The following is a 24,060-nucleotide window of genomic DNA, read 5'->3' on the forward strand; positions in this document are numbered from 1 at the left end:
TTTCGACTATTTTTAAGATTATAATTGGAAATGCCAGTCAAGAAGAAGAAGGACTTTTTATTTGTAGTGAGTAATGCTGAGTGGGCAGTTGGGGGAGGATGGGAGGGAGGTGGTTGTGTGAACTGCTTTGGTTTCCACCACAAATAGTTCACATCAGTAAAAGCTTCACATTAAAATCAAAAAGACATCCCATCATTTCAATAAATCAGTAGAAACCGATGGTTTTTAAGCATGGGAAAAAAAAAAAAGATTAAAATCACAGTGGGATTTTGTTCTGTTAAGAGGCACTGTTTTTTTTTTTTGAGAGGGGGATAGAGGCGTACAATGTCCTTGACAAGGAGGCCGTCATCCCTCATTCTTAACAGAGGCGTAAATGTCCTCTGAAGGGACACAAAGACATAACGTGGGTTGATGGTAACGAACAGAAGACATTACGAATCAGGCTCATCACTCAAGAGGACGGACAGACGGAGTCCTCTGTGAGATAAATTGCAGCTTAACTACATACAGTCATTATTTGGCATGGACAGGTGGGAGACTTCAGTGGTACCTTGACTTACAAGATGCACAATTTACATGTTGCTTTTGAGTTGTGTTAGTGTTTATTAAAAAAAAAAAAAAAAGCTAGTAGCAGCCGAGCCCTACAGTGCTGTGTTTGCATTATTTGTGCCTTTCTTTTTTCTAACTATGGGTCCCAAAAACACAAGTGATAGTCAAGAAATGCTTTAGCGTGCTAAAAAGAAAGCTGAAGGTGAGGAAAGTGCAAAAAAAAAAAAAGTGAAAAATTTGTGTAATTAAGGGAATTTCTTTGGAATCTATTGTGTTATAAAATTGTTTTTATTTAATATTGCACATGGCAAGTTTTTCTTATTAAAAAAAAATTACAAAAAAAAAATTACGCCAAGGTTAGTGAAGTCAAGGTACCACTGCATGGGTTTAGAAAGTTCTGAAAAGATAATATGGGCAAAGGCTGCCGCTCCATGTCGCAGTCTACAAGTGCAACTTTAAAAAGGCTAGCAGCTTCTCAAAAAGCCCCCTCCCTCTCTCCAAGTCCATTATGGCAACCTCACAAAGGAGATACAGTAAAAGAGGAAGTAGAGGCGGGAGTGGTTTACTTGTTCAAAAATCACTTGGGTTGACGATGGTGAAGTCCGAGTCCTTGCTGGTGGTGGAGCCTTCGTCCGGGCTGGAGGAGCCCGAGGCGCCGACTCCCGTCAGGGGGTCGTTAATATTCCCGGCGGCTCCTTCGGGTTCCATGCGTACCAAGCCGCGGCCTCGCCTGATGGGAGGGGTGAGCGCCGATGCGGCCCTGCCTCCGTCGGCGCCCTCGCCTTCCTGGGAGATGAGGATGTAGTCTTCCCAGTTCTTAGCTTCCGAGCCCATGGAAGACTGCACCTGTACAGGAGAGGACGGTCTGCAATTTTTATTTTAGCGAACTCAGCTGAAATGGAAATTAAAAAAAAGAATGTCAGGCTTGGGGTGGATGACGATGCAAAAAAAATTGACATTGCACAAGGTTTAATTTTGACCGGGACTTCTTTGCCTCCATCTTGTGACATATATAGGCAATTACAAATCCTTTTTTTGGGGATTTGAAATATGAACTTTTTGTGTTTAGTTGGAAATTGAATTCCTCAATTTAAGCGACTTTTTGAGATGGACCCGCCTCTAGAAGTTGAGGACAATGAGACGATGTCAAACAGTGAGACAAATCTGAATTATTCCACACATTGAATTTAATACACATCATTCATTCTGTAGTGTCATCGCCAATGAACCTCGTGAGGCGTCATCATTTGCTCCTCCTCCTCCTCCTGCTGCTGCTGCTCCTTGTCGTCCGCCATCTTGCTCCCTCCGTCTCCGTTGGGGCCTCGCCTTGGCCCGGCAACTTGCAGTTGTCGATTTCCGCGGTGCGGGCCGAGCGCGCCGAAAACGGTTTCCCCTGCTGAGGTGTAGTGGTTGTCTGCAATGTTGATCTCCTCGTTCTCCCCGGCTTCTAACTGGCTCTGGTTGAAGCGCAGCGCCCCTTTGAGGATGTCTTTAATCTGACAGGAAGTGAGGTAAGAAGATCTTAAAAAATACGGTCGCTTGGGGTGTGTCGCACTTTATCATCTCACCTGTTTGAGCCCAGCCAGTGAAACAAGAACCTCGTCTTCTTTTTGCAAATGTTCTTGCAAAATCACTTCCTGAATATTACCTGAGGAGAAATGCCAAAGAGAATTTTTTTTTTTTTTTTTCTGAAGCAAACAGTTTTTGTGGATTCTTTGAACTTACAGATGTGGCTGTTCATCATCTTAGCACAATATTTACTCATGGCCTCCAAGTCGTTTATCTGTCCCTGCAAGAACGAAACCTGGGCCTCCAAATCCTCCTCCTGCCACCCATAAAATAAATAAATAAAATATAAAAAGATAAACAGCAGACCTTGAGAGCGTCTCACCGTCTCCTTCCTGGACATGCTCTTGCTGTGGGAACGCGAGCGAGTGATCTGGAAAAACGACTCTTTCTTGGCGGCCGGGAGGGGCGGCGATGAGGCGCTCAAGTCGCTTCCGCCTCTGGAGAGCGGCAAGGGCGGCGAGGATGACGACTGACGTGGCCTTGCGGCGAGGTTTTCAATGCTGGGAGAGGAGCCTTGGCCTGAGAGGGAAGATGAACAGTCATGAGTTGAGAAGAAACAACAAGCCCACCTACTGAAGCTGTCTGTCATCTCCCTCTGCTGGTCATAACCAAGCATGAGACAGACAAATTCTTTAGCATGCAGACACAAGTGGTCATGCTTTACCTTGGGTGTCGGTCTGCGTTGGGACCTGAGAAGCTCCACCTGAAACCGCATCTAACATTCGATAGTCAAGCTAGTGTGCGTAAGCTAATTAGCTTCTGTTGCGTACCTTTACCGAGATAGACGGGCATGCTCTCGGACTTCAACAGGCGGTAGTGCTGCGATTGGGCGTGGCCTTGGGTCTGAGGCGTCGCCTGGGTCGTGGGAGGCTCGGCGAGAGGGTGCGGCAAAGCGGGTGCCGAGGTGGAGGTGGGGGAGGTGGGACGCACGTCGCTGTTGATGGGCGACGCGGCGCCGGTGCCTGTCGAGATGGCCGGCGCGATGAGCTTCCTGCCGAAGTTGAGCAGACTGCTGGACACTTTGTTGATGTTCAGGGGGGCTGCTTTAGTGCTGGAACTTGAGAAGAAGGTCAAGTTAAGATCAAGTATGGAATAAATGCCATAATTTTAGAAAATACTTATTGAGTGTTTACACCAAGTGGTAAGAACCAACGCTTTACTGTTAAAACAAATTCTGCAAAGTCAATAAGTGAATTGTGATGAAAACATCAAACAATCAGATTAGCTTGGACCTTCAATCTTAAAAAAAAAAAAAAAGAAGCTTAAATAAAAGAAAGCGTGTTGCTTTATAAAGCTTGTTTTGTGTTTATTCAGTTCTAAAGGTCAACCTTCTGTATGCTCGCCAAAGACAATCGATTGGCCTCCAACTATTAAACCGATTCCAATGTTTTCATAATCATTTTTAAAAGGTCAATTTGTTCTGTATCCAGATACTTAGTGAATAAAGTAAACATTTCTGCTTTATATACTCACTGCTCAAAGCATGCGAGTTTTTGTTTGTCTAGTTGTCTCTAATATTTATTCTGTTAATGAGTTTCAATTTACCGTGTTTTATTCATCAGGTCGGCGCCCCTTGTTTTGTAGTAATCCAGGTTCTGCTGGAACTGGTAGTTGACAGGTCGGGGATGGTTCTTCAACAAGCAGTGTGAGAGAGAGAGAGAAACATTTAGTGGAGTGAAAGCGCTTAATCCAAATCTTGCCGGGAATTTTTTTTGTGAAATTGGCCAATATGTATGAATGACAACCTTGCGGAGAAATGTGAAATCAATTTTTAATCATCACACACGCTTGAGCATGACTTACTCTGGGATCTCGGAGGAAGAGAGCTTTCTGGAGCAGGGAGTTGATGTCTCCGATCGGAGGGTAATGCATGAGGAGGCCGAGGCAAGTCTGGAAGTTGCTCGCAATCACTGAAACGCAGAAGATAAAATAGCTAAGATTAAAAAAATAAAAATAAAATAACAATAAAAATGATTTCACTATACAAGCTAGCTTTTGGTTTTGAGTGGAGCTTACTAGCATCTCGGATGTAGAGCAGCATGGCAACAAAGACGTAATCGACAAGGTCCAGGGTGATGCTGTCGGCAAACAAAGCGTCCCAAACCACCAGCAGGTCCTGAAGTGGAAATTCACGACCGAACAGCAAACGCACCCAGCGGCTGAAGGGTCACAAAAAAGTCACAATTTGTGTTTGTGTACAAAAAAAACAAGATAGAAGTGAAAGAACTGACATTCCGTAAATCTGTGGAGCGATTTCCAGCCGGTTGAGATGCATGTGGAGCTCCACGTCGTGCTTCTTCACCAGCAGATCCTGGATGCGGTTGACTTTGGTAACTATGGCAACAGATGGCCCAGAGTCCTGAGGCCGGGCAAAAGGGATGCTGGTAAGCATTTCCTCTTTACCCTGGAGGTATAAAGTCAGATTAGTATAGAATGAGCCAGATTACAAAATGGTGAATATGAAACTCACCCGCCTCACTTCTCTCTCATAGCAGGAGAACCACGGCTCTGCCGTTTCCATCAGTAGAGAGAAAAGTGCACTGAAGGGGGGAGGGAAAAAAAAGTATGAGACAAAGGATCAAAACGGTTGATAATTTTGAAAATAATAATTCCCACGCCTATTCAGACTCACTAGGCATCATGCTCGAGGTACAATGGATCCAACACGCATTTCATCTCGTCGCTGCGAAGACAAGAGATACCGATGTAACCAAAATCGACAATCCACATGTAACAAGAATATCAATGAAATCCTTAAGACAATAAAGCTTCAAACAGGTCAAAGGTCGACAGAAACCAGCGAGTGACCTGGCGCTTGCCGTCTCACTGGCGTGTTGGAAGGCTTGATGGTCGCAGTGAAGCACGAACACGATGGGAGCCAGCAGTTCATGCATCCCCTGCGGACGGACGGACAGGATAGCGTGGAGGTGTTTAAGGGGCCAGGCGGGAGAGAAAATAGGCTTCATTTGTGTTCAGTCTTCTTTTAATAGTGACGCACGAGCTTTGTAATCCATAACGACAGGTTTAATTTAGATATTGTTAGCGGCTGCCTGGCCATGTGTCACTTCCGTTTTGCAAGTAAGATGCCAGTTCCTGGCGCTTGTTGCAGACAACGTTAATGACTCCATCACAAAGCCACTCGGTTACTTTTTGTTCGGACACATGTGGAAAGTTTTCAGGAACGCAATTCGCTTTTTTCAAAAGCCTAGTGTGTCAGCGGAAGTGTTACAAAGCCCGTACCTGCTTATAAAGTAATTGTTCATTTTCTCTGGCATAGCAGAAGAGAATGTCAGTCAGCTTGGTCCGCACATCTTCATCTTGGAAGTATCGTATCTCGGGAAACCTTGAGAATTAAAAGAAATACAACAAAGTGAATGAGATTGGAACAGCCGTCAAGTCAACTGGAATTGGATGGCTACATACGTTCTCAATACGTCTTGTTTTATCATCCCCTTCAGCTCTTTATCCTGGAAGAACTTGTTCCACGGGCTCTGGGCAGGAATAACAAATAGGACTCAGAATTCAGGGAAAATGGTGATGGACTTTTAAGAAGCACAAGCCTAATGGCATAAATGGAGTCACATACACACAAAAAAATATTTATTGATGAACTAGTGATGTGTTTTACTCACCTCCTCATCTTGGGACAACGGGTTATTGACCACTAAATCCTGCTGGCCGGCAGCCTTGCGAGGATTGGTGATGTGCTGTATGCAAAAAAAAAAATAAACAAATAAATATATTTTTTAAATGATTTATGTGATGTTGGGAAATGAGCTAATGTCTGTTATAGAAGGAACTAACACAGCATAAAATAGTTTTAGTATTCAAATTTGTATAATATTTGATCGATTATATGGCACAGTAATTATTAGACCACATTATACAGGCACGCTAGAGGGCGCTGTTACATGCCGTTGACATCAAACAGTTTCCTGACATCCTTCTTATTTTTCATTTTGTGGACAAAACACAAAACATCGAGGTGAGGAGATATTATGTTTTATGGGTCTTGTGTTTTATGGGTTAGTTTTTTTATGTTTGTACCGTTTTGTATTAAAAACTTATAAGTTACAGGTCCTAACGTTATAGCTTTTGCTAGCTAGCTAAAGCCATTAATAGCTAGCATAAATTGTCTACTTGTTAGCCGTTTTTCTTTTTATCCCAAGTTAGGTGAAGCAACCATCTACCTATCGTATTAAATTTTTACAACTTTCTCAAATTAATGAAATCATAAAACGTTTGACATTTACATACGTCATTCTGGTTCAGAATAGCCCATGGTAGTTTTTATCTGAAATGTCAACAAAGCTCTCACTGTTTCTTTAATCTTCTCATACTGGCCCCGAAGCTCCTTGGTCTTGTTGATCCACTGACTCTTATCTTCTGGAAGAGCCTCCAGATACAGCTGTAGAGAACCAGTACAGGATGCAGCAAATGCATACAGTAATTTTGCACTTTTACAGCTCTATTAAAAAATCTGGATCCATTTGGCAGTCAGTCACCTTCCAGCATACGCTTCGAAAACGGCTGCTCCTCAATCTACCGCTGATGCCTGCCTGCCGGATCCTTGCCAGGTAATTACTGTTGAGGAATAAGTCGTCCCATTCTTTCCTGCACAGGGAAGGCGGGGCGAGATATTTATGAAGATCTCCACCTATTATTCATCTAAAGTGGCAAGCGGCAGTAAAAACCAAGAGGCCGGGCCCGGAGTTTATGATGCGCCCACACAAGTAAACACTGCAAATGCTCACCTGTACGAGGGGAAGGTTGACTGTGACTGAGTGGTGCTGTCAAGAGAGCCTCCTGCTGAGACAAACACACCCACAAGAGGGTAGGTAAAGGTAATAAAAATAAAGATCCATCATGTTTTTATAGCGATAAAAGCAGAAAACTTCCATAAACGCAAACTTGACTTTCCACAGTTTCTACATCCTGTAACTTAAAATACACTCGAGGCAACGTGATGATTCAGAGCAGTATTCTTATTTGTCTTTAATGACGGTAATATGTCTAATTTGGCCTGCAGGTGAACACGCACTCAAGTCTGGAAGCTGTCTATCAACATTAATTACAAGAGTAGATCATTCCACGGGGACACTCAGTATGAATATTCATCAGTGCCGCAACATGCCAGCCCCTACAATTTAGTGCCACCCCCCCACACACACAAAACAGCCCCTGGATGGCACAAGTCACTTATGTGACTCATACAAAACAGTCAGTACAAATATTCAACTTGAAGAAGAAAAGTGGTAAGCGTCGTTTAAAATGCTAGGAGAAAAAAGGGCACATTTAAAAAAAGTTTTATTGTGATCACTAAGAGATGACCTACTGCTGCGGTTCTTGTTGGTATTGTTGAGCGGGTCGAAACCCGTCTCCTGCAGCTCGTCTGCCTGGAGCGGGTGGCAGGTCTCGAAGTTGGGGTGCTGCATGACCCCGATCTGTGATAAGACACGCCAAAATCACACAGGCTAGTAGACCGAGCAAATTTATTCCAAGTATGAAATTCTAATATTCACTGGATAATCTGTTAAAAGTTGCTCTACTTACAATCACAGTTTCAGAAGTCCCCTCAGCCAAGACTCAGAAGAAGAGGACACGTCTGCACGGGGAAAAACAATCAATGGTGGAGTTTAATTTGAGCGAATTAAAGAGAACACTTCATTTTAGACATTTATGTCATTCCTTAGATTATGACTAAAGAAAACAAATAATTATACTCTCAATTGACTTTTTTTTTTTAACCACGGAGACTTTAATTAGAATTTTAACTGTAAGGCGAGGCCAGAAGCAAATACATTTTAATTACTGCCGCGTCTCTTATTTTACGGTTTGTTATGTGCTAATATCTTGCAGAGCTTTATTGGAAGATGACACAACGATAAGGGACGTTTTTGCAGTTTTGTCAACATGGCCCACGAACGGTTTGCTGATTCTATTATGATCCTAAAAAGGTGAGTTCAAACCAATCGGAAAAACAATCATATTCGTTTTCAACTATGATATCACACAATGATACCGAAAGAGCTACGTAATGAATTCTAATCCCAAAAGCGAGGGAGAAAAAAAACAAACTCGTCTTAGTAGCTCAGAGAACTTTCTCAGAAAACAAAGGCAATCTAGGTTAACCAATTCTGCCTCCAGTCTTTATCCGGTTTGGGATTATTGCGCATTTATGAAAACGGCTAGTTTAATACAGCGGCCGACAGAATAGCGGGCCTCCACTTTCCATTTATTAATTGTGGAAATAAGACGACAAAGGAATCTCTTAAACCTATTAACCATGTGAATGGGAACGCCGCGACATAAATCAGCTCCACAAAATAGAAATCATTGTATGCATAATGTATGTGCCTGTGTGCTTTCTTTGGACACATCTTCAAACGCTGGGAAGTCGTTGCATTGTAAACTCATATTTTGCCCTTTACAAAAATCCAGCACTCGTGCCAAAAATAAAATCTCAAAAAGTTATTCTGACACGACATGAGTCCCTACAGGCCTCACACAGGCCACACCCATCCTTCCAAAAATAAGAATCATTTTTGAACTTGTGTTCTGAGGAAATTACTTGCTTGATAGAACTTGCTTCTTGGCAGCCGGAGTAAGGATTCTAAGAAATCAACTTCTGTTTTTTTCCTGAAGGCATTGATTTACATGCTTTTATACCTGCAGCTGCTGCAGCTAGACATTTCTAAATAATTGAAATTGCAGAATCACAGCTAGATGAACATTCACAACCCTCGACCAACTTTGATGGTTGCCATAAATCCCTCTCGACTTGAGAGCAACTCTAACCTTGTGTTTCTGCTTGATTACAGCCGCGGCATTACAATCTTTAGCGTCATGAGAATGTTCGGAAACAGGCAAATCAGCTGATGGTTCAGGGGTTTCACTTCAGTACATTGCAAATTCAAAAGCACTCCTTCTTCCAAGTGGCTTTAAAAAAAAAATTACAAGTAGGCAGCCCACAAAACAGACACAGTATTCAGTTTCGATTACATGATAAAGCACAAGGGAACGCTTGTTCTGAGCTCCTTGGACCTCAAAGGTGCCATATCAATCAACACTACTGAATGTTTCGCTGAAGGGCCAGCAGAATTTCTGCAGACAAAAATCTTTAGGCCTCGTTTCAGAAAAAATCATCAAATAAACTCATCTGATTCTGAACATTTTAAAATAAACTGATGATTTTTTTCTTCCCTTTAATGTGAATATTATCAGGGAGCAAACAGAAGCATGGCAGACAGCCCAGCTAAACAAACTCACATGCTTCTCTTTCCTTAGAGCCCGTGCATGCAGGAGCTCTCGGCCGGTCACATGCTCCAAAAGCAACCAGGAACAAGTGCCTGGCCTTAAGCCTGGTAAGAATCACAAACTTTCTCAATCCAAACTGATTCAATTACAAAATAAGCAACTGAAGAAGCACATAGAGAGGAACAGGAACACATACATCACTCATTTAGCATCAAAGTTGACATTTTTAGTTGCCCAGGAATCATATATTCTATCATTAGTCACCCACAACAATGGCCAAAGTAGGTCAGACTAACCCACAGGTGTCAAACACACTGAAATTGTATTTTTCACATCAGTCAACCCATAGGAAATTATCAGATTTTTTGTAATTGGTCTAAAGATTAGTTAAATACAATAATGGCTCTTTGTTCATCTGTATATGCCACTGATGTATAGTGACAGGCAGAATAATTCAATGCTACAGGCAATTCATCTCTATTCAATATATTGTATTGAATTTGCATTCCATTTTTGTTTGCCGGCGTGCAGATACCACTTGCACAAATTTTAGGCCTGCTGCAACACACCTGATTTAAATGATCAAAAAAAAAAAAAAAAGGTTTCTACAAAGCTAGCTGCTGATCCCGATTATTGTGTTGCAGCAGAGAGACTTGGAGTAACAAATTCGCAACTGCGTTGGCATGACCGAATTGCATAAATGTCTCTGCAATGCACATGGATAAATCCATTTCTATGGCTCAACACGAATCCGAAGGTAGGCCGATCAAAAATATGCATGGGCACATTTAAGGTCAAGACAAAACATCATCATATATGATTATTATGAATTAAATGTTTAACTTAGATGATGGGAACATTGAAGGCACATTCAGACAAACATGAAGGCAGAATCAAACGCCGAACCATGCACCAATTTACGCTGCAAATAAATATTCGTATTTTACTTGGACATGATAAGAAATGTACTCAATATATGTCACGAAATGAAATGAAGCATAAAAGCAACTACACAGTCCGCTATGTGATGTTAGCTCAGCTATTAGCACGGCCCGTAGTTACTTCCGCCACACACGGCTAGCTAACTCGCCACCGTCAAGTTGCGACAAAATATTTTCCATCGCATAAAAATACTCACTCAAGTATTAACAGGCGAATGCTCGCCCGTACACGACCATGTCCCTGACTGTGATGTGTTCACAGAGGAGCCAGATTTGGGCTGTTTGGAAGAGATGAAGCCTTGTAAACAGTCGCGAGGAAGTCAGGATGTGCAGTAGACCAGCTGACTAGTCACGTGACCAGGTTGATGACGCTGGGGGGCTGCAGGTAAGCAAAAGCCACTTTAAAGTCAGTATTTATTATTTCTTTTTGCATAATTTAGAAAATAGACATCATCCCGATAGGACTAAAATATCGAAATGAATAAAAAGACTAAAATGCACCATACTGACCAGAGATACAAATGTACTTTGCTACTCAGGGAAACAATTCAACAATATTATGACGTTTTGATTTATGCAGTGAGGCATAATGAGCTTTAACAAATACTTTCTTCACAAGGCTTTAAGCAAACACTCAATAAATCCAATGCTGGGAAGGGGGTTATGAAAAGAAACACATTTGTGTGTGGATTAATGAATGCCATCATCACCTTTACCGACGCTGCATTTCACAAGTGCCATTATTGTTATTATTGCTATTATTATTGATGATGAGGCTTTCACGACTGCTCGCCGGCCCCGATGACAGGATCACCATGGAAACGTCTACGATTTAATTCTACCCTAATCAAATGAGGCGTCAATTTTGAAATGTAACTCTTTCACTGCCATATGCTAGCAATAACATGACTTTTAGGAGGAGACAAACTCAGAGGAATATATTTCAAGACAGAAAGGAGACTAATGAGACACAGATAGATAATATAGATGATTGTTGCTGGGATGAGTCAGTGTATTATGATTGATTCGTTCAAACCGTTTATTTATTGAGTCCATCAGTAACGATCAGCTCCAAATGCAAAAACCTCACTGATCCAGCTATCGGCATCGCTAAAGTACGATATTACTAAATGTTTTACAGAAGAAATAAACTTTCACTTGAAACAGGGGAAAGCCGACTAAAAAAATGACGCATCGTTTTAACAAATGTTGTAGAAATACGCATTACATGACAGCAGACGGACACAGAACTTTTTTGAAACGCTACATGACAGCTACAGTAGTTTCTATCTGAGCCCCCAGTCAATGTTTTTTTTTTTTTTTTTGATATTCAAAATGGGAATGAAATGACCAACAGTTTCATGGATGTCTTACGCCACAAGAGGAAAACAGCTCGTGTTGTAAACTGAATCGGATCTCATATAGACTCCAAAGGTGAAGAGAAGCTTCTTATGGCTTAAATATGTTTGAGTTCAATGCAAGTCTCATCTTCTTCCTTCATTTTGGGAATGGTTTGTGTGCTAATATCCAACCCGTTCAAAGAAATCATGTTCATGGTGTCATTTAGTCTGTTCTGCTCGTTCATTTCTTCAGTTTCAGCCTTGACTTCATGTTCCTCCTCAGTTCTTTTGAGTGTGGTGGTCCTGTCCGTCCAGCCCTGCTGGCTCTCTTGTCTGTATTTGAGGATCTGACTGCAGCACTGATGCTGCTCCCGCCGTCGACCCGATATGAGGTCATGGCTGTTGAAGAAGCCACGGATCATGTGTTTGGGCAGGTCTAGTTGAGCCGACAAGGTGTGGACCGCCTCCTCGTCTGGGTTGAGGCCCACATCTTGGATGAAGCTCTGCAAAATGCCCAAGGCTTCATGGGGGACATGTTGGACCTCACCTCTAGGATCAGCTTCGGCGCAACTCCCGAACCCGTCACCATCTTCATCCTTCAAATTGGGGAACGCTACTTGAAGCTTTTCCTTGATCGTCGCTTCCTTTATGCTTTCTCCACCTTCAACTCCTTCACTTAATGGACTTTCGGCATGATCCACTTTCATTGGATAGTTCCAGTCCATACCAAAACTGTCTCCTCCTCCTCCTCCCTCAACAAAGTCCTCGTCATTGCTATGGCCGTGGCCTTGCACACCGACTCTCAAAAGTCCCCAGTTGCCCCCGTTCTCCATCTCAGCGGGTGATGCGGTGCACGGTTGCCGTGGAGACAAATGAGGTCCTGCTTGTGGATGCAAGGGTTGGTGAGGTTGCAGATGGTGTTGCTGAGACAGAAGAGGATTGCGTTGATACTAGGGGAGGAAGAAAATATAGTTTTGATTTTAGGGTTAACCTTGCTTGAAGTCCACGCTGTGATTACATCTAATTATAAAATAGTGCCTACGTGTTTTTGCCACCTTACCAATACATTTTCGTTGCCGAGTAGAGCTCGTCTCTCGGTGCAATTCTGCGCAGGGGCGTTGATGCTCTCCTGTTCGTAAATTGCATCTCTTTCAGTCTGGGGCAGGCTCAAGAAACGACGAATGGTGCTCAAGTTATCCCACAGGGTTCGGTTCTCCGGACTGGGATCTTCCTTCCAACGAAGTAGCTCGCACAACCAACCCTGTGGAACACACCCAACATATATCGTTTCCTGTTAATCAGCTCCATAAAATGACTTTTCCTAAGCACGCGCAGGCTGAAAGAAATTCACAAATTCTATAGCGCAGTTGTGACATACAAAAAAACATGGCTGCTGCCCAACACTAGCATACAATGCTATCCAGATGCACAGGGGAAGATATGACAGAGAAGATCCGCCTGCCAAATAGCCGGTTAATACACGGAGAGAAAGAGGGAGGAAGAGAGAAAGGGTGAGGTCAATAGAAGTATTAATAGCATAAAAGAGAAGAGAAAAAGAACCTAAGGGGTGTCGGACCCCCCGCTTTTGCCACCATGCCTGGCGAATGACCTCTATGCATCTTGATGACAGAAGACAATAACGCTGGAGGAGAGGGGAAAAAGGAAGGAGAGAATATTCCTTTCATTCCGCGGCGGGAAATTATCCTCTAAACAAAAGCAATAACAAGCTTATGGGGCTGCCATAAAATAGGAGAACAATAAACATTCATGCTTGTGTGTGCGTGTGTTTCAGTAGAGCGCTTATATGAACGTAAATAAGCAGAATGTGCGCCTATTAAAGTGATTATTTTCAACACACCTGCAATCAGACGCGCTAATGATCGTTTTCTATACAGTACTGCAGCCACATCCTGGTCTTTTAAAGAATATTAATACCTGACTCTTGGATGCGGCCACCTTGGCGAACAAAGCCTGAGACACCTTAGCTCGTCTCATTTCGTGCTGAATCTCTTCATAGATGGTGGAGCTGACGTTGAGAACGCAACGGTCAGTTGTGACTGGTGACAGTCGGGCCTGCAGGGAGAAACAAAAAAAGGTTGCGCAATCGCTCATTTTGACGCATTTGCAAATTCGACCGCTCACCGATTTATTTGTGAATGTATGCACCTTCTTTGAGTTCATTTTTGGTCACAGAAAATAGCTTGAGTAAGTTTGAGTCGAGGCCAATTTGTATGTGCGTTGTTCACTGATTTGAAAAAGCACTTATTCCACATATAATTGGCGGTTGCCATGGCGAGAGAGCCGGGGAGTGGGCAGCCTCAACTGAATCAGGCTAAGTGAGCATTAGAAAGTGATGATCATCTGGATCAAGGTCTTGTCTTAAGTGGATGTTAGCAGAGTGTAAGTTAGATTTTTTTTATTTTATTCTATTCATGGTGAGATTTAGTGCAGGCAAGAATCAGACTTTTGGCTGACATAAATGAAAGTAATTATTACTGTTATTTCTACGCTTAACTGAAATATTAACATACATAGAACATTCAAAAAGCAAGCCTGCAGAATAGTAATGCACATTGCAGCGGCACATAAATATAAATAATAAGCCCAGAGTAGAGCAATTTTTGTGCAAAGTATTGGCATAATTACTGTGCAATCTATTTCTGAGTTCTTTCAATTGTGAGACCTGAGTGCATCTCGGGGGGGTGTTGTTGCAGCCGGGTGTGAATCCAGTCAGGATTCGCTCTCTCTCCTCCTGGTAGAAGCGATCTCGTTCTACCTCGGGCAGCTGCAGGAAGCCGTGCATGGCCCGCAGGTTGACCAGAAGGGACTGCGAGGCAGTTTTTGGGTCCTCCTCCTTTCGTAGAATCTCTGAGAGTAGGCCCTGGTCAATAATGAATCATGTTTTGTTCAGTTGTGTAAAAAAAAGCCACATTTCAAGTTTTGCATTGGCGTGAAAAGAAAAGTTCTCCATATTCATCTCGGCCTTAGGATTTCAAAGCCCCGCATGGTTGTGAGCCAGATGCATGGCTCGCATTATTCCGGGTCTATATGCGTAAGCCGTCAAACCCCATGCGCACATTCGAGGGATTTAGTTCCTGGAAAATAAGTTGGGAGGAAACCGACTTGCAAGTCGTATCATCCTCAGATTGAGCCTCCAACCTCTGCCTCGCTAACAGAGTGGAGTCTAAAGATGACAAACGATCCCTCCGCTTCTCCGTGGCATCTTGGAATAATGCCAACTTGTACGGACGACGCTTGGGAACCCTGGAGCTGGCATTCGGGAAATACGGGCACGGATAATAGCTTGCTCTGCTTATTGTGATGAAAATGATAATGATGATAATAATATTAACAAGCCTCCTTTGAGCCCCATTTCTCTGGGAGTGCCGCTGAATGTAAAGTGGCCTCAGCTAATGTGGCGTTTTAATATTAGAGGCGATGTGAGATTTGGCAATGAAGAGGGGTAGAGGAAAAAAAAAAAGATGAAAAAAAATGACTGATTGACAATTAAAAGGTCAAATGAATAGAAACACTTTGGCGAGTGAAAAGGAAGAAGAGGTGGAGAAGGAGAAAGGATTTCTCCAAGGGCTTGTGATTAGGTAGCCAGCAGCTGCTTCAGTGTTGGCACCAGATTTTTGCTGCAGAGAGCTGGCACAACCATGCTCGCACATGCAAATAGAGGAGAGGGGGGGGCATTGCGGCAAAGGCCACGCCAAAATGCTAGCCAAGTGCTACAGTTCAACTCTGAGAGGACAGTGAAAAGGAGAAGATAGCTAAAAAAAGTAGCATTGCGTATTATTAGCAATTGTGAGACAATGACATCATCAAAAGTCGCATACCTGGGTCCTGTTGAAAGCCACTCGAGCAAAGACGGCTTGAGAAATTGCCGCTCTTTTCATTTCTTCTCGCACGTTGTGGTAGATGTCATTGGGCACATCGACCGACGTCAGACACGACCCGGCCGACGTCTGCTGCTGCGGCGGCCCGGCCGGAGGAGATCCGTCCGGGCCGCACTGGGGCTGCTGGGGATCGGGCGCCTTGGGGAAGACCTTGGCGGGAGCCCTCCCTGCAGACGTGTGGTTGAGATACTGTTGTGAGGCCGGCGAGAGCCCCTGTCCTGCTAGCATGAGGCGTACGGCGTATTGCTGGTTGAGAAGTTGAGTCATGACTTGCTGCTGGGGTCTGCTGAGACTCTGGTTTAGTAAACCAGAGTTGCAAATGGTGTGAGGGGCCGCCCCAGCCACCATGTTGGCCATTCCGCCATGGAGGTAAAGGAGGCTGGAGCTCTGATCGGACGGGCTGCTGTTGATGGGCTGCTGAGTGGTGGCAATATGGGACGACTTGTCTGGCAAACTGTCCATCTCTGGTGAAGAAAGGATAGATACTAATCATTGATTGCAACCCCCCCACTTTTCCGTTTCCTCCAAAATGGCGTCCGCGTTGTACACGACTATTACAGAGTGACTTACTGTTGCATTTGGTGGTCTTGAAGTGTTTATACCATCGTCCAAACTCCTGACATTTAGCCGTCGAGACGTTGGCGTAGTAGGTGCAATTGACTATGGACGAGATCATACTCTGAAAAGGTCAAAGGGCAATGGACATATTGGATATTAATGAACTGATGTCTGTTGTATTGAGGAAAAAAAAGAACATATTGCATCCCAGCATGTAATCAGAGGTCATGTGAGACATCTCTCGTTTTTTTCTCTCGCTCTATCTCACACACGTTTTCCCGCAAGACCATCCTGCGCAATCTTTACATCTGATTACACCTTTCATCTTCTCATATTTATTTTAATCTGTGTCTTGCAATCAGGCGGGGGGGGGGGAGTTAAAGAGAGAGAGAGGGAGGGAGGACTTCGCTCATTTCAGATCTTATCAGCTGAGATGGAAAGAATATAAGGAAGATGGGAGATAGTGAGCAATTTCTCTTATCTTACTTGTCCTACCCCTAAAGGAAATAAACGATTAAGTTGATAATGACGGCTATCCGTAGTTGTGTTTGCGGTCGGGGAATGTTATGTTAAAAAAAAAAATGGTTGGGCTAAATCAGAGATAGTCATCTCACTCCCTCGTACGTTATCTGGCTTCACATCTGGACTTCCTGTCTAACTATTGGCCCACACAGTCTGTTTGTGTGTGTGTGTGTGTTAGACCTGAGATAGAGGACACTCCTTGGCCAAGGAACTCTGATTCATGTCCTTGAGAAGTTCCTTCAATGAGTTCCGAACTGTAGAGTGCGTCCACTGTTCTGCTGGCAGGTCTTCCAGTCTGGGCCAGCTAGACAAGGAACATCATTTATGTGTGTTGATATAAGCAAATAGCAAAAAGATGGCGTGTACATAAACAGGACCGGGAGTTTGACGTACCATTGCAGTTGTATTTTAAGGGTGATAACATGGTGGACATCTTGGAGCATCTCAGCCACTGTGGCATCTGGAGCATCTGTCACACTAGAAAGAGGCAGTGGGTTCCACCTGCCCACCTGGATTAAACCTGACACACAAACATGGCCGACTCTGTAGTAGTACCTTCTTATTTGTTTATATTTCGATCTCGAGTCTGTAATTGTACGAAGGGCCAAAAGTACCTTAAATTAAATAAATAAATCCACTGGCATGTTTAATTAAAAATTTAATTAATTAATTAAATGTTGCAGTCATTAATTATGGGATTAAATCAATTATGTTCTGAAATATGTCGGTTATTTATTTTTTTAAATAAATGAAACATTTAATTAATAACACATCTATTTAATTATTGAATGGCACATTTAGAATATATTTAGAAAATACTTGAAGGTTTCTCCTACTTTCTGCTTCTTACTTTTTGCTTGCAAGTCACCAACAGTCCCCACTGCAAAAAATATTTTTTTATTGCAATCATAATTAGTATGCCCAGTATAATCCCCCTTGGTTTTTTTTCACATTATGAAGATGGGCAGTCTAATTTCTAATGTTTAAATAAAGACGCTATCTTCGGATGCAGATTTGTAATTCATGGAAGATCTAAGATCCAAATTTGTACCTTTGGCCTGAGCAGCAGAGCTGTGTGAATAACCCAATGTGAGCAGAGCCATTTCAATGAGCTGGTTGAAGAGCAGGTCTCTCTTGATCAGAACAAATTCGGCATGGTCTTCTTTCCTCTCGCCCTCCGCTGGACTTTCCATGTGCTCCACCACACAGAAGACAGGCAGCAAGCTTCCTGACGTGGCAGGAAAGAATAGAACGTAATTAGAATTAAAGTCATCCTTTATTTGAGAAAATGCTGACTAGTCCAAACTGATTTTACCTCTTGGCTGATGAGAGTTCTTATGCTGATGCTTCCCCGCCGTAGTTTTCTGGACCAGATAAGGATTTTTAGTCCCGGGACTGGCTTGCTTGCTCCTCTCTTGCACTGTGCATCCAACTCCATGTTGCTCCAGACGGGCCATCTTGGCAGAAGGGGGCCTTGGGTCTGCATTGAGATCGGCGCCCTCTGGTTTCTTGGCTCCATGACACAGTGGGTCCATCTGTGGAGTCACGCTTCATAGACAAAGTCGTTTGGAGTGAATGGACCAGGACTTTTGATTGAGCCTGAGCCGCATTGTATTGATGGTCCCTATGCATGCCATTAAGCATTCAAATGCATCTCTTAGATTCATATCCATTAATAATGCAATTTTCCACAACAAACCAGCTTTCGCGCAAGCGACGGCAATTCTACAGCACGCTCAAAATAATACGCTCTTAGCCCCACGTTCCATATGGTATTCTTCAAAGTTTAGTCGGAGCCAACCAGTTTAAATCGCAAGAAAAGAACCCGCTAATATTATTAGAATCGCGTTTCTTAAACGCACTGAGCGAGCGTCCAAGTAGTTTTCGCGTACCTCCAAACACCCTCCTCATTGCTCCGATCATCCACTCGTGGCGCGATGAGAATTTGCAGGCGATGACAATCTGCTTCCGTGCCGAGAACAATACGCGATAGACGTTCAGGCTGCAGTCTCTTATCTTATTTATAGGCGTGCGTACGCGGCCGGTTGTTTTGCTGGTTTCTCCTCCAAAGACCACAGTGCATGCTCGCCGGTAAGGAGGGAGGGAGACAGGAAAAGGGGGAGGGGGAGAAAGAGAGAGAGAGGGAGGGAGAGAGAGAGTGAGAGACGCACACACCAGCTGCATTAACATATGGTGTAATAATGAATTCACTAGCGCGCCCCATAAATGTATTAAATGTGACAATTGCGCATAAATCTATTTATTAAATCCTACAGCATGCTGTGCACGCTCGTCCATATTATTGGCTTTAGGGTATTGGAGCTCTCCATGGTAACAAAGTGGATGAGAAACAAAGGTTGACTGTCATTAACTTGCTGACATGGTAATGTTGTTGATAAAGCAGCCATTTTTTTTATTGCTTCATTTTACCCGCAGTAGCAGTTGTTGATTACATTATTGGCAGTATTAATGGTCTACTTGTATTTCATGATAGTACTATATTCTTAGTAAAAAAAAAAAAAATCATGGTTGACAAAATACCCCTGTTTATATGTAGCCCTTCTTCCCTCCATCGTCTTGCTATTTTATTACCGTCTTGATATGTTGTCAATGAGGCTGGCACGCTAAATGATAATTAAGGCCATTACACGCTCACTGAGCCTGTTACCAGCGCATGGCACCGAACGCAGAACACCTCATCCCGGGAGACACCGAACTATTCACACAGTCGTGTATGGCTCTAAATTAGGTTAGACTTTCATTGCATCGGCTAATAATGCGATGCGGTGATGTAGTCATGATCTACTTGGTGAGGTGCTTTTATCAAAAGCAGCGATAGAATCGTGTCAATCTGGTCTCGTTAAACCACATAAACTTTACGCGTTGCTTTACTGCCCAATTTTTATCTTCTCTGACAGTTTGTGCCATCCAGTCAGCTTCTGCTTATACGTCACAAGTAAGACAATTTCTCAAAGAGACATTCATTTCATCATTCATCAAACGCATTTAATGTAGCAGTCCTCAAATGACAAATTCTGTCATTTATAGCTCAGGTGAAGCATCACTGCTGTCTGTTTTAATTGCATTAAATGACACGTTTTGGATTTTCTCTTTGGCCTTACGGAACCTCACCCCCGGCCGCTTGACTCATACCGCTTTACATGGATCTCATACTGCAAGTGTTTGAGCCTGAAGTCTGCTTGAACTTATTTTAAGGTGATTTATGAATCACAGCCTTGAAGTGCGCAGTGACTCAGCCGTAAGAAATGATTTGATAACAGTGGTGGAAAGTAACAAAGCACAAATACGTTGTGGCTCTCAGTAGACTTTTCACTTATATGTATGTATAAATTTATTTATGTATGTATTCATGTATTCATATATTCATTTATTTATTTATGTATTCATTTATTTATTCATGTATTCATTAACTTATTCATTTATACATTTATTCATGTATTCATTTATCTATCTATTTATTTATTCAAAATGTTTTATTTATTTATAACAGTGTGTGGGGGCCCCCTCCGCAGAATACTTCTCCATGTATTACATCCTTAAGACGCCTCTCGTTTATGTCCGCTAGAGGGCAGTGTTGTTTCTTCTGATCACGTTTGAGTTTTTATTATAGCCACCAACGTTTGAGCGTTTATTATAACCACCAAGTGGCGCACAAAACTTGCTTTTGTGTCAGCCTGGACTGGTGTGTTTGCTTAAAAAGAGAGTGATGTTGACAATCACACTATCAACACAAATATATTCAAAAGCCATCCATCTGTCTCTAAAGGAAGTGCTTCAATGGGGTCAACTCCGTTCATGAATTTCTGTATATAAAATATTGCTTAATAATAAAACACTATTGCGAATGAGTTGTAGACTACAATATACTGGCATCTGCTTGAACTTCTGGACCTTCTGTCCTAATATCGGACACTTTATTAGGGACCCCTAACAGACTAATTCGAATTCAGCCATGTTTTGCAGTCAGCCTTTATATTGTGACCAAAGTACCCCGTATGATAGATATCTTAGTTTGATTTTAAGCAGAAAGTAATTTTACAGACACGTTTTTGCTCGCCACTTGGGATGTGTGCGCAAGCTGAGAAAAGTGAGAGTGATCCATGTCCCCCACCATTGCACGCTGGCGACAGACGATCATTGAAGCCAGTGACAATAATGCCACCGCGCTGACAGGGCAGCCCTCGCCCTGTCACGGTCGTCCCCGCCCGGCTATTACCCGCCCCGCACCTGTGAGTCTCACCTCGGTTGTTCCTTTACGCACGCAATTGAGACTCCAGTCGCACTGGTGCGCGCCTTGTACGCGCAGCATGCAAACGTCGCATATGTGCTGAGTGGAGCGGAAAAGCCGTGTTGTGCATTCAACTCCACAACCTTCACACGTTAGAACGACTTCTCTTCACTCACTTTGATGGGGACTTCGACATTAAGCAGGGAAAATGCCTGTGATGAAGGGATTACTAGCGCCGCAGAACACCTTTTTGGACACTATAGCGACGCGCTTTGATGGCACTCGTAAGTTCTCCCTTTTAATTGCATTTAAACGCATTCTGAATGTGTTCAAGTTGATATCATGACTTTTGGAATGTTATTTGATTATCCTGGCTGGGGTAATATAATAACATTCTGGCTGGGAGTATGTTAACGTGGTTAGGACTTCAGTGGTGACTTATTGTGGGGGTTTGCCAGCGTTTTGGTGTTATTGAATTAATTGCCATATATATCCTCAAATGATATTTGTTTAGAATTTTTTTTGCCTTTAATATCTGCCAAGTTTTACAATATTTGATGCAAATATTTAATTAAAAAATACAGTAGCCTATATTTAAGTATTACTTTTTAAAGAATAATATGAAAGGTTTTTAGTACTGAAATAAAGTCATTTGCCTGACTCCAGCGCAGTCCACTTAGGTGCACTTCCCACTCGATGATGGTGTGAATGTGAGTGCGAATGGTTGTCTGTCACTATGAGTGCCCCGGCTCATGTGATTGACTGGCGACCAGTCTGTCTTTCACCTCCGTCCGGCTTGAATAAACAAACGATGGATAGATGGATGATCACTGAATAACTTCATACTTGACAGGACTGCAGTTTGACCCTCAAAAAGTACTTTGCTACATCCGGCTTTGAGTGTCGTGAATCTGTTCACGAGAAAACATGATGGCAGTCAAGAGTGAAATATCAGATTCACAAAGCTTGATAGAGGACATAAACGTTGTTAGAGATCAGCACCGCGGACAGCAACACAAAGCACACAACAAATGAATGCGACTCCTGCTGTTCTTTATGTAAGATGACAATTGCTAAATATGATAGAACAAATATTCAGAAATATCCTAAATGCACTTGTATGACATAAAAACATGTCACAGCAGTATTTCAAATTCCAAGTTGTCCCACTTGACCCCAGCTATACCTCTGTGTATTCCCACCATTATTTCTTCCTCCCACACTCCGCAATGACTCTACTGTACATGTGGAGCCATTACTTTTCTCACACTGGGGAATTGTTCTTGGTACCTAGAGCACATTAGTCTGTCAAGTTTTGTCCTTGAACGGGAAGGAAAGGAATTAACATTGGGCAATCTGACCTTACCTGAAGCCCAAGCAGGCCAGAAACAACATGATACGTGGATGCTAGTCTTTAATTTTTACATGTATGTCATACTAATGGGTACTTTCTGAGATTTAGTCGCTTGAATATAAAATGTGTTTGGTGTAATGGAACCAGTGGAGACAATATTTTTACCACAAACTGTCATTACAATTATATTGAGAGCTGTGAAGCGACACTGATCACTCTCACTGAAATAACGCTGATGAAGGTTGATGCTGAAATCTGTGTGAATGGGCGAGACACTTTAATTACCACTATTTTAGATTCCTTGCAGGATGTTTTTGTGAAGAGGATCACAGCTGAGTTGATCACAAATCAAAAGAACATTAGTCCGCCACTTCATGTATTCATCATCATCAAGAAATAGTCAGTAGCAGAGCTAAGATTTTTTTTAAACCCCCAAATTCCACAAAAAAAATGCCAGAAAAAGAATAAAAAAATCCAAAATTGGATATTTCTAGGGGGGGGGGGCAATTCCTCCTGCAGCCTCCCCTTTAGCTCCGCCACTGGATACAGTATCAAGTATACTTTTTTATTGTCATACTCATTAATAATATTTAATCAAATATGTTTTTCCCTCAAAGGAATTGCTTTTCCACCTTTGACACTATAGTGTCCTGGCAAAAATTACCTTTGAGTCCATTAATTAGCTGTATGTATTGCTCTTGGATACCTGAGGGGACAGAAATCAACACCAGGCGTAGCATTATTTCTGATAGCGTAGTGATTGGACTCTTGCCCCTAAAAATCCTCTCCATGAAAGACGGTGAGAAGCAAACCTTTTACTGCTAATAACCTTATGGCACGCCACGGCTGTCACAAATCCATATACGATTACACGCCACTAATTATCGGAGATAGCGCTAAAATGCACATTGCCAGTGTGAAATAATCCTAAACGGAAGCCGTTAGGATGCAAATGTAAGTAAATGTCAGGCCGTTGGAATTATTGCTTTTCCGCAAAAATCCAATTGTCAGCGTCGGCGGAGACGACCTGCTGCGAAGCAATAATGTCATTCAGTGGGGAGACGGAGTCCATATTAGACCCCCCTCCGGCCAAATCCAGCTGACACTTTGTTGTAATCGAGGCTTGAATAAAGTCTCCTGGAGTGTGCCTGGTGTGTGCGTACGCCACACCGGACCGCTTGTTGAGATCTTTATTTGATCACTCGGAGTCTGGCTTCCTCTTTTGCGACTACTTTTCTTGATAATTACTGGCAAAAAGGCTTCAGAGAGCAGCGTGTTGCACGTTTACACTGCTGCGTTTATGCGCCAACAACAGAGAGATGAAGTCGCCGAGGACCGAATAGGAAAGCGAGATCAGCACTTTGCTTTCGTGCGTCATAGGAAGTGGCTGTGAACGAGCTGGAAAGCTCATTTGTCTCTGTCTTTGAACAGAAGGCCACAGAAGAACAAGTTGAACTCTCCCATGATGAACTTTTCTTCAATGCGGCAACTCTAATGAAGTTGTTAATAAGATCCCATCCCACTTTCTAATGACCACTCCTTCCATCCCTCAGATCAACGCGTAAAAACTCATCAGGGTATTTCGGACGATAAAGGAAACGATCTCCCTTAGATCCTTTTGGATGAGATTGAGGTGTTACTGTCCCGACCTTATGACCTGTACTCAAAAAAAAAAAGTGAGCTCATTACTCGGAGTAAAATTTAATCAGTTTTTTTTAATGAACTAGTGGACCTTATCAGGATTTTCACAAGGTTGTCCATGGTCTGTGATGTCACTATGGTGTACCCCCTCCCTCCTTTTTTTTGTTCTACAATTGGATGA

At 42.8% G+C, this 24,060-nt stretch overlaps 3 protein-coding genes and 1 long non-coding RNA gene across 18 annotated transcripts in view; 2 read left to right on the top strand and 2 right to left on the bottom strand.

Annotated features, from left to right (window-relative positions):
• Window positions 1-37: 37 nt before the first annotated feature.
• tbc1d5 (TBC1 domain family, member 5) lies at window positions 38-7,556 on the bottom strand. Of its 7 annotated transcripts, none has more exons than XM_049750993.1 (21): window positions 7,454-7,556; window positions 6,873-6,924; window positions 6,624-6,732; window positions 6,437-6,526; window positions 5,751-5,825; window positions 5,542-5,609; window positions 5,359-5,461; window positions 4,927-5,015; window positions 4,751-4,801; window positions 4,589-4,658; window positions 4,350-4,522; window positions 4,135-4,277; window positions 3,922-4,028; window positions 3,664-3,749; window positions 2,889-3,175; window positions 2,783-2,833; window positions 2,441-2,637; window positions 2,275-2,374; window positions 2,118-2,197; window positions 1,779-2,045; window positions 38-1,395 (listed from the first exon to the last, which is right to left on the bottom strand). In XM_049750993.1, exons 1-21 carry the CDS (start codon window positions 7,551-7,553, stop codon window positions 1,120-1,122), a joined length of 2,574 nt encoding a protein of 857 aa, XP_049606950.1. In that variant the 5' UTR covers window positions 7,554-7,556; the 3' UTR covers window positions 38-1,119. The 7 variants fall into 7 exon arrangements, with proteins under 7 accessions (XP_049606950.1, XP_049606953.1, XP_049606951.1 ...); XM_049750996.1 differs by having other exon boundaries at window positions 2,783-2,821; window positions 2,895-3,175; window positions 6,873-6,927; XM_049750994.1 differs by having other exon boundaries at window positions 2,895-3,175; window positions 6,873-6,927.
• LOC125987006 (uncharacterized) lies at window positions 6,732-9,482 on the top strand. The gene is made up of 4 exons (XR_007487843.2): window positions 6,732-6,952; window positions 7,148-7,747; window positions 7,978-8,075; window positions 9,406-9,482. It is a non-coding gene; the product is annotated as an uncharacterized lncRNA (long non-coding RNA).
• A 1,841-nt stretch (window positions 9,483-11,323) lies between these two features.
• On the bottom strand, window positions 11,324-20,603 carry satb1a (SATB homeobox 1a). The gene is made up of 11 exons (XM_049750991.2): window positions 18,528-20,603; window positions 17,951-18,183; window positions 17,687-17,863; window positions 17,029-17,155; window positions 16,816-16,939; window positions 16,126-16,234; window positions 15,496-16,019; window positions 14,340-14,537; window positions 13,592-13,729; window positions 12,717-12,917; window positions 11,324-12,606 (listed from the first exon to the last, which is right to left on the bottom strand). The coding sequence occupies exons 2-11, from the start codon at window positions 18,168-18,170 to the stop codon at window positions 11,773-11,775; spliced, it is 2,652 nt and encodes an 883-aa protein (XP_049606948.1). The 5' UTR covers window positions 18,171-18,183; window positions 18,528-20,603; the 3' UTR covers window positions 11,324-11,772.
• A 228-nt stretch (window positions 20,604-20,831) lies between these two features.
• kcnh8 (potassium voltage-gated channel, subfamily H (eag-related), member 8) overlaps window positions 20,832-24,060 on the top strand; it is a 29,437-nt gene continuing 26,208 nt past the window's right edge. For all 9 annotated transcript variants that reach the window (XM_068648889.1, XM_068648895.1, XM_068648896.1 and 6 more), the window contains exon 1: window positions 20,832-21,168. In XM_068648889.1, coding sequence (XP_068504990.1) covers window positions 21,093-21,168 — 76 coding nt within the window. In that variant the 5' untranslated portion in view covers window positions 20,832-21,092. The remainder of the gene's footprint in view (window positions 21,169-24,060) is intronic.

The sequence above is a fragment of the Syngnathus scovelli genome, chromosome 19 (assembly GCF_024217435.2).
Source record: "Syngnathus scovelli strain Florida chromosome 19, RoL_Ssco_1.2, whole genome shotgun sequence".
Taxonomy (NCBI): Eukaryota; Metazoa; Chordata; class Actinopteri; order Syngnathiformes; family Syngnathidae; genus Syngnathus; species Syngnathus scovelli.

Excerpts from the sequence above, each read along its gene's own strand:
- satb1a (XM_049750991.2), bottom strand. The coding sequence starts at position 18,170 with ATGGACCCACTGTGTCATGGAGCCAAGAAACCAGAGGGCGCCGATCTC. Across the intron at positions 13,730-14,339 it reads CCCCCCCGAGATGCACTCAG|GCCCGACTGTCACCAGTCAC; the intron begins GTCTCACAATTG and ends TTCTCCCTGCAG. Across the intron at positions 12,918-13,591 it reads TGGCCGCATCCAAGAGTCAG|GGTTGGTTGTGCGAGCTACT; the intron begins GTATTAATATTC and ends TGTGTTCCACAG.
- tbc1d5 (XM_049750992.1), bottom strand. The coding sequence starts at position 7,553 with ATGCAGCACCCCAACTTCGAGACCTGCCACCCGCTCCAGGCAGACGAG. Across the intron at positions 2,198-2,274 it reads GATGATGAACAGCCACATCT|GTAATATTCAGGAAGTGATT; the intron begins GTAAGTTCAAAG and ends ATTTCTCCTCAG. Across the intron at positions 1,396-1,778 it reads AAATGATGACGCCTCACGAG|GTGCAGTCTTCCATGGGCTC; the intron begins GTTCATTGGCGA and ends TCTCCTGTACAG.